This window comes from Canis lupus, chromosome 25 (genome assembly GCF_048164855.1).
Source record: "Canis lupus baileyi chromosome 25, mCanLup2.hap1, whole genome shotgun sequence".
In the NCBI taxonomy this organism is placed as follows: domain Eukaryota; kingdom Metazoa; phylum Chordata; class Mammalia; order Carnivora; family Canidae; genus Canis; species Canis lupus.
Window position 1 is genome coordinate 42,006,305 of NC_132862.1, and position 14,890 is coordinate 42,021,194.

General features: G+C 47.1%; 1 protein-coding gene across 16 annotated transcripts in view; it reads right to left on the reverse strand.

Moving 5' to 3' along the window:
• Nucleotides 1-14,890, reverse strand: part of TSPAN9 (tetraspanin 9) — a 199,489-nt gene that overhangs the window by 109,745 nt on the left and 74,854 nt on the right. For 8 of the 16 annotated variants that reach the window (XM_072799392.1, XM_072799395.1, XM_072799394.1 and 5 more), the window contains one exon: nucleotides 11,653-11,768. The exons of the other annotated variants lie outside the window; for them this stretch is intronic. In XM_072799392.1, coding sequence (XP_072655493.1) covers nucleotides 11,653-11,734 — 82 coding nt within the window. In that variant the 5' untranslated portion in view covers nucleotides 11,735-11,768. The remainder of the gene's footprint in view (nucleotides 1-11,652; nucleotides 11,769-14,890) is intronic. 16 annotated transcript variants of the gene reach the window in all.

Consider the following 14,890-nt stretch of genomic DNA (forward strand, 5'->3'; position numbering starts at 1 on the left):
AGGTGGGGAAGTTGGATGTGGAGTCCAAGAGAAAAAGCTGAGAATGACTCCTACATTTCAGGAAGGGGAGGGCTGGGGTGGATGGTCAGGTGCTTTGCCGAGACCACCCTCTTCATTTAATAGACTCACCTGCCTCATGCAGTTAGTTACTTTTTGTGCCTACATGCCTTAGACAGCTCCGTATTCCCCAGGGGCTCAATCAATACTTGCAGGTTGCCGTTGATTACAAAGCAAGCACAATTCTAAAGCTGGAGAAAGCCTTACTAAGTGACAGTGCTGATGGATCTAGTGCCAGAGTGGGTCACATGAACCAGTCCCTCTCACCACCTAACTGGTCACTCATCTCACCCCCTCCCTCTGGACACAAACAGGGTCATGTGGCCAGTGGCTCCAACCAGGCGTGGGCACCAGGAGCCCCCACGGGCAGGGGAAGGTCCATGGAAAACACTCAAAACTAGACTCCCATGGTGCTGATTCTTGCATTACCGTGGGACTCAGGAAGCTGCTTTTAAATTCTCTGGGTGACTCAACGCTCACCTCCAGAGACCAACCAATTATGAAATTCTCTCACTTTGAGATAAACAGGATTGCGAAGCTAGAGTGGTCCATTGCCTGAAACAGACAGTGGCCACAGACAGGAGACCTGACGCAGTCCCTGCTGGCTCCCCAATGCCACCCTGGCTGCAGAGCAGCACCCGCATCCAAGGACCAATCTGCATCCCTCCCTCCCTCAGTGCACAGAAAGCAGTGCTGGGGCTGGGGGCGGGGACACTATGATAGATGGATCCCGCTTTGCCAGCTGCTGCCAGAGGGCCAGGGAGGAAGAGGAGAAATGAAAAGCCTGGGAGATATTTTCCCCGTGATTTGTGCCGCACGAGATGCCCTGTAGCAATATTTATCCTGCAGCTCTGTCCCACTTTCGTTTATTATCCAGCCTAGCCTGAGTTATCACAACCAGGACGGGACCCATAAACTAGCTACCTGACACCATCGGGACCATACAGCGTATTTTAAAATCTCAAGGAGCAGCTTCAATCCTCTATGGAAATTTAAAGAAATAGGTGCCATCCTCATCCTCTGGGGACTGGGGCCATTCTCGAAGCAGATGCAAGGAGCACCTGTCCCCCGGCTGCCACATTCCCAGAGATGCACCCTGGAGACTGCACCATGCACGCCCTTCCACATCCTACCTACAAGCACAAACCACAATCTGGTCAGTACCCCCTTGTTTGGGACTGCACAACATGACTTCCAGAGATGCAGATCATTTCTAGGGTTGAATTTTAATCATCCATCATCAGTATTTCATTAAAACATTTGCCAGCAAATGAATGAATAATGAATTTATTGAGCACCTTCTGTTACATCTTAGGTCTGTGCTGGGGAAAAGGGGTTGGTTAGAAGTATAAAACCCGGCTCTCAACCTTACCTGCCCAATCTGCTCAGAGGACACACAGGACTGAATCACTAACAATGCAGGGAGGACAGGATTCTGGTGTGGGGAGGGAGGGACAGCAGGGGCCACTGGGAGTTCCCGGGCTGAGGGATCAGCCATCAAGAAAAGCTTGACAAGAGGGCAGACAGTAATTCCCAGATTAATAGCAATTTCTAAAGATCCACAGATTAGTTGTGTGATCTAGTTGCTAGCTCTCAGGTGGTATATAAAACCAGAAGAGAAAACAAATCCCTTCTTAGGGCTTACATTCTGATTTGAGGACAAGGGAGCTACAATAAAGAAATAAGAAAGAAGTAAAATATATATGTGTGTGTGTGTGTGTATACATATACATATACATATACATATACATATACATATATGCTATGTAGAAAATAAAGATGGATGGGGATACCAGGAATCCAGGGCATGGGGGAAGGACAGCTATTTTGAGCAGGATGGCCAGGGAAGGTCTCAGCCTTAAGCTAGAGGACACGGGCAGGGAATAGTATAATAATCCAAGCAAGAGATGATGGATCGAGCCCTGGACCAAGGCTGTGGCAGTGGAACTAGGAATAACAGAATGGATCCTGTTGTTCCATAAAGGACATGGGGTCAGGGGGTAGAGGAGACCAAAAGTGCACTTTTAGATACATTAGGATGTCTGTTATCCATCCAAGTAGAGATATAATCCCATGATTCGATGACTCAAAGAACTTTAGAAACAGAACAGACTTGAGAGAGTATGACTCGGTGTCCTTACCCAACAGGTAACAATGGGATGGTGACCTGGCAGCTCTCCAAGCAGGTGCCACTGCCATACAGTCCTGCTACTCTATTCCGGGGTCCATGTCATCACCCCAACACTCCTATGTGGCTCACTGGGAGGTCTGACCTATAAGTCCATCCTATTCTCTAGTTGAGGCAGTCTGAGGCTGGGAGGAGCCAGCCGACCTGCCCAGGGCCAGTCGCACCCGGCAGCAGAGCCCTGCTCAGTGATCTCTTCCTGCTGCTACACAGACCTGCCATTTACATTTTGCTTCCAGGAGTATAATTTTCATGACAGAGAGGGAAAGATCTCTGCTTCTAGAAGCTTTTTCATAAAAGCTGCTTACAAATTTGGATCTTTCCCCAAAAATGGACATTCAATACAAACTCCATGCTATCCAATATCTGGACGCAAAGAGGACACGGTTAGGAATGACACGAGAATACCAGTTGCTGGGATGAAACTGGAAAAACTGTAAAGTCTGTCTCCACAGAAAGGAAGACAAACACTACACTCTGGCATGGACCAATGTGGATATAGCAAAAGGTTCTCGAATGTTTCCAGTAAACACCATAAATGAGATGGATAGTGGAGAAATTCAGATTTAAGTGACATTTTTTTGAGCACTTCTATTTCCAAGTTGCTTTTTCGCTTCACTCAGTCCTCACAGCAACCCTGTGAGACGGTTATCATGATTCCCAGATGAAGGACCTGGAGAACTAAAGGAACTTGCTCAAGGTCACAGATGCTAGAAGATGATAGGGAGGAGATTCAGGACACCTGGCCCCTTCTCCAAGACATTTGACTCCTAAACCAGAGCCCTTCCATTGCCACACTGCCTCCCAAAAACAAGGAAAGAAAGAACCCCATAATCAGTCTTAAGGGGATGGCTTAGTCTAATTCAGGGCACGGAGCACATCTCAAGGCTCCCCTGCATCCTTCACCTTCCCCTTCTCCAGGACTGGCACCTTTCTAGACCCTATTACTTCTGGCCAAAAGGAAGCCACCTGCCCACCAGGATCCTTGCCACAGGCTTCTTCTCTCCTTCAAATAACATTTAAAAACCACCTCCTTTACCAAGCCCTCCAAGATAGCGCGATGCCTCTTCTTCCTCCAAAGAGCTAACGGAGTTGCAAGGGCCTCACAAAGGTCAGGCTCTACGTGCACGACCCCTACCCTTGAATCTACAGCTGTAATCACTCACATCCCTGACACCTCTGGCTCTGAGTGTTTACAGTATTTATATTTAATAATGGTATCATATTACTTGTGAGCAGCACTTTTCACTTTCCCCAGGCTATCGCATTGTTAACTCGCATGGTCCTTATCACTGCCCTTGGCAGCAGGGAGAGCAGGTATACCTACTGCTACTTGACATATGGGGAAACTGAGACACGGGGGATAGAACTCCTCCCAGGACACCAAACTCACTGATAGCTGAACCAGAAATCAGAGCTGCTCATATCCAGGCCAAAGGTCTTTCCACCAGAACACAGGAACTCTGTGGCTCAACTTCCTAGAGCAGTCTCCTCCCACATCTCCTCCCTGCGAGTGCCAGAGTCAATCATATCCTCCTCCAGCCTGAAGCCAAGCTATCCTTGACCACCCGAAACAGAGTGAGCACCTTCTGCTCACCACAAGGAAGGGCAGAGCATCCCGCGTATGGAGGGCCTTTACCCTCTCTTAACACCCCTGTCCAAAAGCTGGAATGGTCAGAAGAAACTCAAGAGCATGTGAAAATGGAGCTCTCGATTGCATCCACAGACAGTCCCATCCAGGCAGACTGCTGCCAGGGGCTCTGGAAAGAAGAGAGAGATGACAAGCAGATAAGCATGCACACACTTCGTGTTCCTCGCTCCATTTAATGCCACTTGAGATCACCACCTTACATTTCTCCACTACCTGCCTCTTGAGTGGCATCCAGACCTGAGCTCATCCATCCACACACCAGCACCAGCTAGGAGAAGAGGCGGGTCCAGTAACGGACCACATCTTACTCACTCATTGCTCAGCAAGAGTCTTGCTGATGGAGACAAGAGGGAAGGAGGGATGGGGAGCCACCTTAGAGGGCCAGGACCTGACCTGGGAAGAGAATGGAGATTGACCAGCTCCTCCCCGCCCAGGCCCCACTCTTCCTCAATCCCTATAACTCCTTCTTGAGACAACCACTGGTAAAGAGATTGGATGGAGCCCTTCGTGAGTAAGTAATGATGGCCTCTCAGACAGAAAGGGGCAAGAGAGAGGGAGGGGAATGGGTCGGGGTAGGGAAAGGGACGGTATAAGTGTACCCCGTCGCCTGCTTCTGCTTCTCATATGCTCTTGTACCCTGTCCCGGGTTCATGACTGGTGTACATGACTTCTGTTCTCTGTGCTGAATGCTGGGGAACTTGAGGCAGAACCCAGGGCTTGTTCTTCCAGCCCCTGAAGCACCTGGCACGTGCATACTGGGAATGCATATATACTGGCTCTTGGCTTTAAATTGAAGGAGGCATAAAGAAAAAGGCCAGAGGGAAGATTTTATGAAGACCTTATCAACTAAATAGGTTTGAAGCATCTGGAAGGAGTCAGTACAGCATAGAGGAGATTTCTTAATGATAAAGAGTGAGTGGTTCTTTGTCGAGGATGCTCAATGCCACCACCACCCCCCACCCGTCCCACCCCCGCCTTGCAGGGAACTGAGCTAAATGGTGCTGTGAGCTCTCCCAGGCCCACATAACACTTTTTGGTGCATTACATGTGACATGACAGCAGCCTCCTAGGGCTGCTCTTCCCCCTGCTCCCTGGGGCTCCCTGGGACCAGACAGGAGGAATCACCCTAGGCTGTGCTTTCACCTACAAAGGCCTACAGCCTCTGCTAACTTCAGTCTTTCCACAAGTACATGCCCATAACCTGACCCAACAGAATTAAGCCCAGAGGCCCCAAAGGAGCCAGTGGTATGGTTCCAAGGGGATGGAGAGTACAAGTGAGGACACTGCCCCAGACAGGGAGGCCAAGTAGAAGGTATCCCCACCCGCCCCCCAAGGGATGGCAGCCAAGGCCCCTGGAGGAGAGGCAGTCAGCCTTGGTCCCTGTAATCCCAGGTCAGCAGCTTCATCTGTCCCCCAGCAGCTCCCAGTCCCTCCATCACAAACTTACAGAGAACACCCAGGGCAGCCATGCTCACAGCACTTAGGCAGCAGCTTCCTGGACTTAGAGCCACATTTGAGGGGCTTGTGCATGCCCCAAATCCAGCCCATCATGGGCTCTATGCCCCCATAGCCACCCTAGCTGTCACCATCATGCCCTCCAGCTGCAGCTTAGGCCTATCTCAGCACTTGTCTTCCTGTGCACCGTGTGCCTGGCACTATTCCAACCAGCAAAGGGGAAGGCAGGTGCAGAAGCACACAGTACAACCCTAACCTCAAGGGGCTTGCAGCTCTTCCTATTCTAAGCCGACCAGAACTGGACTGCAGTTATAGATTTACTTATCATCCCTGAAATATGCCTCAGTCTCTCTGTGTCCTCATTGGCTGGCCTAGAGGAACTTCCTTGATGGAAGAGCTAAAAGTTCCAGTGTGTGCTCCAAGTTCATTCCTATTGCTCGACTTCACTGGTCGCCAGCAAAGTTGAATAGAAGCCATTCTCAGATACTACCACATGTCTACCAGAATGGTTTAAACAACAACAACAGAAAATACCAAGTCCTTGGATAAACATGGCCATCAGGAACCCTCTCATACACTGCTGTCAGGACTCCAGATTGGGACAACCCCCTTGGAAAACTGACACTACCTATGCAAGTGCACCATTCCCATATTCCATATCCACCCTTTATATAGACCTAGAAGAACAAGTTTTAATGAAAAAGGTATACCAGCATATTTACAGAAGTGAATAACCAAATATTTTTAATCAAACATACTTTGGTTAAAAATCACCAGTCTTGGGGCACCTCGGTGGCTCAGCAGTTGAGCATCTGCCTTCAGCTCAGGGCATGATTCTGAGGTCCTGGGATCAAATCCCGCATCAGGATCCCCACGGGGAACCTGCCTTTCCCTCTGCCTATGTCTCTGCACCTCAATCTCTCTCTCTTTCTCTCTCTCTCTCCTATGAATGAATAAAGTCTTTAAAAAAACAAAAAACAAAAAACAAAGTCTGCAAGCTGCCAAAGTGTCCATCAGCAATAGAACAGCTACATCAATGATGGCACAGTCAGTCCCATGGAGCATACCATGCAACAATGCAAATGAATGAACTATAGCCACCTCCAGCTACATAAATGAATCTCAGGACAAAAAAAAAAGGGGGGGGGCAGGGAAAGAAGCCAGACACAGAAGAGCACACACTGTATGATTTTACTGATTTGAAGTTTAAAAACAAAGCTATGTTATTCAGTGTCAGGACAGTGGCTACCCTTGACTGAGGGTAGTGACTGGAAAGGGGGCAGGAGGGTGACTCCTGGGTGCTGGTAATGTTCTATTTCTTAATCTGTGTCCTGGTACCACCAATGTGTGCACTTTGTAAGAGTTCAACGGGCACTACGTTTCTACATATGTATGTTGCCCCTCAACCAAAGGCTAGAAAAAGTTTCCATTTCTGTCTCTTTTATTCACCCTGCAGCCCTTACATATTAAGGGACAAAGCTGTTCATGTAAAAGGAACCATTGATCATCTGTGTGTGTGTAATACCCTAGTCATTTTTCATCTCTAAAATGAAGAATATGAGATAATCTCTAAGGAACCTTCCAGCTCTAGATAGTCTGATGCTTTGATCCTATTCTTAGTAAAACCTCATTAATCAGTAATAAGAAATCTCCCAAATTAGTGAAAAATAAAAAAACAGAACATTTGTTTAAAGAAGGCAGTGTGACAGCTTTCAAGGACTAAGCGCATTACAAATTAAAATATAGATGTCCACTAAATGGAATTTAATAAAAAAAATTACAATATGCATTTGGCTTATTCTACTTAATACTACTTGAAGATTATTAAAGTCCTGTGTCTTGCCCATGTTAAATCATTATTTCAACCTTTTCAATCAAGAGGAGTCCTGAATGCCACATTACTGCATCTGCTACATTACAAGTCACCGAATAAGAGCATTCTGATGGTGACATAGACCCAGACATCTATAATCCCCAAGCCCCGGCCACCTCCACTCCCAGCCCTGTGAATTTTCGGCCCCACACCTGGGAAAAGCCGAGCCCGGTGTGAGCCCTGTGCTGATCCCACTCTTTGAGGGCCATGCTTCGCATGTGGCTGTCCCCAAACATAACCGACACACAGATTACTTGGGAGACTTAAGACACCCCCGGGAGCCTGGCAACACCAATGATGGCAATGGGATGGGAATTCTAGGCGCCATCATAAATAAAACCTCTGCTCAGTGGCTAATCTCACAGGCGCCTCAAAAATACACAAACAGATAGACCAAGGCTCGCCTGCAGCCTTGAGGGCTTACAACCAGGGGCGCCTCCCTCCCCGACTGCCTGCACAATCACAGCCCGGCTGGCAACTCTCTTCTGGCTCAGTATCTCTGACTATATGATGGGGGGAAATGCCCTACGGCCCTCACCCTGCTTCAACGGGTTGGCAAAGGAACTGGTTCATTAACACTCTAAATATCTGGACTCCCCCACCAAATAAGAAAGTATGGAGGAACAGTCACATTAAGGAGGTCATTTCCTGGAGGCCTTGAGCAGGATCTGCACAAAAGTAGGCATCTCATCAAAGTTTACTGAAAAGTGAATGAGTGAACCTGATTCCCAGCTAACTCCCCACTGACAGCTCTTTTCCCCCACCAACGGAGAGTATGCGATGGGATCAGTGGTCATGTACTTGATTTGAGAGAGTTAACTCACAGGACCCAGCTTCCTCACTAAATATCTAAACATACGGAGGACTCAGGACTTTATTCCATCAGAAAAAAGGGCAGCTGAGCTAGGCCTCCCTTCCCCCAGCCTCAGGGCTATGAGCGCACTTCCCCTCCTCCAGGCTCCACCACCTGTCTCTGGACCAAATAGGGATCACAGGGAGGCATTTCCTGAGCTCTGAAAGCTTGCTGACCCTGAAGGTTAATCCTACCCCTCTGTGGCCAGGCTACACAACCAGGATTCTCTCCCTCCCAACCCCTGAAGCACAGAATCCTAGAATTGCAGAGCTCTAAAGGACCTGAGAAACCATAAGTTCAAGGCTCCAATATGTCCAGGATTATCCCAGTTTCCCAAAGCAGGATGAAGAGGACAGGGTTCAAAGCTAGGTCTTCTGACCCTCAGCCTAATGCTCTTTTAACTAGACCCAAAATAAAGCCTACTTGACATCCAAATGCCACTTTGGCCCTTTGGTGGTGGTGACATGTCGTGCCATGCTGAGGATTGAGTCAGATGCAGAAGAAAGACTGCTGTGATCAATTAGCGACATCCACCTTGAGCCAAGGAAGAGGGTTTTGCATGAAGCATTTGCCAGCCTGCCACTACGCCACACTGATTCCCTGCACTGATGAACACTCTGCACCTCCTTTTCCAGAAACTCTTGAGTGTCGTTCTAGAGGCTGAGATCTATGCAAGGGCCAGGGATACTGACTGTCCCCCATGGAGAAGACAAGAAACTGAATCAAAGAGTGAAGGAGACGAGTCTGAGGTAGGATTAAAATCCAGAGAATTCTGCTTTTGTATCAAACCAACTCTTTTTACTGTGTGCCCACTATTCATGTCTTAAACATGGGTCAGATGCCTACTGTGTGCAAGACAGGGGGTATGGCTTCCTAACTGTTGCCACATCTCACAGACAATGAACATGCCTCCTACCCTGCTGCTAACTTCAGGAATGAGTCACCTTCCTTTCTGCCCCACAGACCCTGTATCTGAACATAGAGGTCTGAATATCTCTCAGGATTGCTGTAAGGTTCATGAGTGAAAATCTATAGGAAAGTGTGTTAGGAAACAGAAAGCCCCTCCATATAAGGATGGAGGGTCACTGTCATTTCCTCCTTCCCCTTGCCTCTCATTAGGGACTCGGCAGCCACCAAGCCTGAGCCTCCTTGCCAGCTGGTCTCCCCCAGAGGCCCTCTGTAGCTTGACATTCTTCCAGCCAGGAACTACCGTGGGGAGAGGAACAGTGTGAAGAGGTGAGGCCATATGGAGAGAGGAGCTGCCTGAATCAACTGAAGGGAGAAATCCAGCTGCCACTTCAATCATAGCAGGTGAGTCTCCAATATCCACAGGCTGCAACTCACACCAGAGATTTTCTGTATCCTTCAGGGCAGAGTAAGGGATTACCACTGATGTGTTATCTGCTCCAATTCTTCCTGCCAGGAGTCAAGTCTAATACCTCTGTAATGTGGGGCCCCATCGACACTCTCTACACCCAGAGATGGGAATTGTACACAATGGCTAGGGAAGGCCACACACTCGTATCTGTTCCTCGCAGATCCTTCCTACTCCAGGATGTGAAACCCAGGAAAATCCTCTGGGTAACATAAAGCTGTAGGCACAACACCTTCCTGGGGGATGGAGACCTAGCATCAATGATCAGTGACCTAGGCACTGTAATCAAGCCCACTTTGCTAAGCAACAAATGTCTGTACAGCATCATGCTAGGTGTGGTGGAGAGCCAAGGAGAAGGAACGCCACGAAATACAGGACCAGAAAGCCTGGGCCCTATCCAATGGTCCGTGTTTTGATTCTTAAAAGATTTTAGCAGAGCACAGAGTGTGGAACGTGGCAAAACAGAGGTGGAAACATAAATAAGGAGAAGATGCAAAAGACAGGGGGGCAAGAAGTGGTAGCTAAGTTTTTTGGAAACAATATATAAGCTGGACCTGGACTGGTTGACAGACTTTGGAAGTTGGCCAGAGGCAAGTGAGGGGAAAAGGAACAGATTGAGCACCTGGTAGAAAAGCATTCTTTCATCCCATTTAGTTGTTGACTAAATTCAGCCCATTTAGTCAACAACTTTTTAGTGCCAGGCAGTTGCTGTGTGTAGAAGTGAACAGAACAAACAAGCACGGAGGTCTGTGCTGACTGCAGCCAGGGACCCCAGAAGAGGACAGGAATGAGCCGGGACAAGAGAGCTGGGCCCTACTGGAGAGGTCTACCAGTTACAGCTCCCCCATTCCCATACTATCAACAGAGGCTGGAAAGAGAAGGCCTGGGCCCTGTGTCCCCCACTGCCTTCCCACAGGTACTCTAGCCCACAGGCTGACTGGTGCCTCCGTACCTGCTTCTCAGTATCTGCTTCAGCTTTCATGGTGAGGAACAGGGTTCTTTGTGGACTGGGAGAGAAGCGGGACATACAGCCCAGAGCCTGATATAACCATAACTTGCCTTACTAACTTCCTTAAATCTACCCAGGGGACCTATTAGCTCTGTTGAAAAAGTGCTGAGGGGAAAGAAAATGGTCCTCCTCTGGCCTGAAAGCAGTCATATTAAAGGATCCAAAAAGCTGGAAATGCCCTCTTTCCTCTTATGCCCAAACATCCATCATCTCTGGTCTCAGCTGTCATGGTCATCCCCTCCCCAGTCTGATCAAGCTCTGCCAGGGCCTCACCAACTGGGCTCTGGGACCCTCAGACATGTCTCTAGTGGATAACTTCCCTGCACTTGGTTCCAGTGGGTTCGAGCCAGGGACACCCCTGCTATGATGGGAGCCCACATCCTATTGTTCTGATCTTTGCCATCATTAGAACCAATTATTTAGCATGTAAATATATACAACACCTTTCTGAAAGTTGTGAGGAGCAAGGCAAACAAACACAGAATTCTAAAATCTCAACCCTGCTAGGGATTTATCCCAAAGATACAGATGCAGTGAAATGCCGGGACACCTGCACTCCAATGTTTATAGCAGCAATGTCCACAATAGCCAAACTGTGGAAGGAGCCTCGGTGTCCATCGAAAGATGAATGGATAAAGAAGATGTGGTCTATGTATACAATGGAATATTCCTCAGCCATTAGAAACGACAAATACCCACCATTTGCTTCGACGTGGATGGAACTGGAGGGTATTATGCTGAGTGAAGTAAGTCAGAAGGAGGACAAATATTATATGGTCTCGTTCATTTGGCGAATATAAAAAATAGTGAAAAGGAATAAAGGGGAAAGGAGAGAAAATGAGTGGGAAATACCAGAGAGGAGACAGAACATGAGAGACTCCTAACTCTGGGAAATGAACAAGGGGTAGTGGAAGGGGAGGTGGGCGGGGGGTTGGGGTGACTGGGTGATGGGCACTGAGGGGGGCACTTGACGAGATGAGCACTGGATGTTATGCTATATGTTGGCAAAGTGAACTCCATAAAAAATAAATAAATAAAATACAATGAAAATTACTCTAAATAAATAAATAATAGCATTAGTTTAAAAAAATAAAATAAAATCTCAACAAAAAGGACTGTCAAGCAGAGCCTGAGGAGCTGTGTGGCAGCGGTACTGCTAAAGGAGGAAAGGGAAAAGCAATCAAGAGCATTCACCCCCCTCCAGGCTCCAGGCTGGGCATTCCCCACAATTTCTCCTCAGATGGTGGGCTGATCCAAGTCCCAAGGTCCCATGCATTTCAGCACTTGGTGCCAGACAGCCCCCTATTCACCTACAAAAAAAAAAAATGAAGTTATACCCCTGCCTCACACCATACACAAAAAATAACTCAGAAGGGATCATGGACTTAATGTAAGAGCTAAAACTATAAAACTATTAGAAGAAGGCATAGGAGTAAATCTTTATGACCTTGGCTTAGACAAACGTTTCTTAGGACACCAAAAGCAAAAATAATGTGAGGAAAGTTAAATAATCTGGACTTGGTCAAAATTAAAAACTTTTACACTGCAAATGATACCACCAAGAAAATGAAAAGCCAACCCACAGAATATAAAGGAATATTTGCAGATCATATATTTGCAGCTGATAAGGGGCTTCTAACCAGAATATATGAAGAATACTTACAACTTAATAATTAAAAGACAAATAACTCAATTTAAAAACAGGCAAAGTAAAAAAAAAAAAAAAACAGGCAAAGTATATCAACATATGTTTCTCCAAGGAAGATACACAAATAGCAACTAAGTACCTGAACAGATGCTCAACATTACTCATCAGAGAAATGCAAATCAAAACCACAATGAGATATCTATCTCACACCCACTGAGATTGCTACAAGACAGACAATAATAAGTGTTAGCAAGGGTGTGGAGAAATTATGATCCTGAACACATTGCTGGTAGGGATGCGGCCACTTGGAAAATAGTTTGGTGGTTCCTCAGAACATTAAATATAGAGTTACCATATGACCCAGCACTTCCTCTCCCAGGTACACAACCAAGAAAAATGATACCATGTCCACATACAAATTTGTGCACAGATGTTCACTGCAGCATCCGTCATATTAGCCAAAAAATTGGAACCATCCAAATGCCCATCAAGTGACGAATGGATAAACAAAAGGTGGCATATCCATACAACAAATTATTATTCAGCCATAAAAAGGAACAAAATACTTGTATGGTCTGCAACATGGATAAACCTTGAAAGCACTGTGCTAAATCTGAGAAGTCCATCACAAAAGACCCCACATTGTATGACTCCACTTACAAGAAATCTCCAGAACAGACAAGTCTATGAACAGACAAGTTAGTGGTTTGTCCAGGGCTGGGTCAGGGGGAAATGAGGAGTGACTGCTAATGGGTACAGGGTTTAACTTTGGAGGGATAAAATGTTCAAAAAGTAGATGTGATGATGGCTCTACAACTCTGTGAACATGAAATGGCTGTGTTCATTCGCTAGCACTGCCACAACAAAGTACCACAGTCTGGGTGGCTCAAAAAACAGAAATTTATTTTATGATTCTGGAGGCTAGAAGTTCAAAATCAAGGTGCCTGTAGGTTTGCTTTCTTCTGAGGACTCTCTCCTAGGTTTGTAAATGGCTGTCTTCTTCCCATGTCTTCACACGGTTCTTCCTCTGAGTGAGTCTTTGTCTTAACCTCCTCTTCTTAAAGCACACCAGTCCTATTGGATTAGGGCCCATCCCAATGACCTCATTCACCCTTAGTCACGTCTTTAAAGGTCCTATTTCCAAATACGATCCCATCTTCAGGTACAAGGGGCTAGGGCTTCAACATATAACATATCGCTGTTTTTAAAATCCCATCCACAATCCTAGATATCAGCTAGCCCAACCCTTTGTTCTACACACGTGGTACTGAGGCCCAGAGATGGAGAGCCACTTGCCCCCCTAATCACAGCTGGTCAGAGGCAGAGCTTGGGAGTAGAATTCACAGCTGCTACTACAAGTCTGGTGCTCTTTCTACTATATCCTCCTTCTACCTGAACCTCTAGGGATCATAAACTAAACAGACAATGATGGGAAAAGTAAGAGAACTTTAAGAAAAATGCCTAAGAACTTAGATCATGTGCAATTAAGAAGTAAATATGCTCCATGGCTTGTGGGAAAGGGGGCAGACAGCAGAGCTCTGAAGAGGCCCTGGGAGAGACGCACACAGTGCCAGCAGAGTCTGTGAGCAAATTCTACATTAATTCTGTATCTGCTGTGTGCCATGTGAAATAGGAGCTTGTTCCTGAGCAAGATGTGCTTTACAGAAGAGTTGGCACTTTAGCCAATCCTTGAAGAACGGGCCCAATTCCACCGGGTGAGGGTTTTCCAAGCAAAAGAACCATGTGACCAAAGGCAGGTAATTTCCAGACCTGTTCAGGAAATAGCAAGTTGGCCAGAGCAACGGAAGCATATGCTTTGTACAAGGAACAGTGGGGGATTACAAAGCAAAGGTAGGCTGAGGTCAGATCCTAGAGAGCTTTGCATGCTACGCTTAGAAGCATGGACTTGAGATAAGTAACAGGGAACCACTGAAGTTTCCGGGACAAAAGTGAGCATCACCCGAGGAGCGCTCAGGAAAGGTGCCACCACCCTGGCCAGCACAGAGCCTGGGAGGCCACTTCAATAGCTCTTGTGTGAAGCATTCACAGGACAGGAGAGGATGGCAACAAGCATGGTTGATGAGAAGAAGCCAATGGGATGTGGGGAAGCAGAGAGCTCCCTGTTTCTAGGGGAGCTCTCTCCAATTTATCTTAATTAGACTTGGGAAAGCGAGAAGTTGAGGCAAGCAAGAAGAGGAGGGAACTCTGCAGGCACTGAAAAGCCGCCAACTCCCAGAGCCCATGTTGTGATCCGGTGCTGACAGCCCTTCATCTTTTCTATGGTGGGTTTTCTTTTCTTTCTTTCTTTTTTCTTTTCTTTTTTTTTTTTTTTTTTTTTTTAGGAGCTTAAGGGAGGGGTGGGGAAAGGGAGAGAGACATAATGGAGTTGCTCAGTAACAAAAGCCCTGATGCATTTCTACTCTTTTTCTCCTCGGGGTGTGCTAGTCCACTGGCACCCTATAATCCTAGGGGATGTGAGACACAGCGCGTACCTTACTGTTGCAGTGCAGACAGCAGGGGCACCTACCCACCAGTGGCTGCCAAGCACCCCCTGATCAGGGAGAGGAAGGAAGAGCCCAGAAACAGACATGGAGGATGGGAAAGACAGCATGAGAGTTTGAGAGAATCCTCAGTTTGAGTCCTGGGTGTGTTTCCCTTTCCAGCTTTGTGACCTTGCATCAGACACTTCCCCTCCCTAGGTCTGGGTTTCCTAGTCTTCATTGACACCAACAGCCACTACCAATTATTCAGGCTCTACTATGCGCCAGGGGCTGTTTCAGGCTT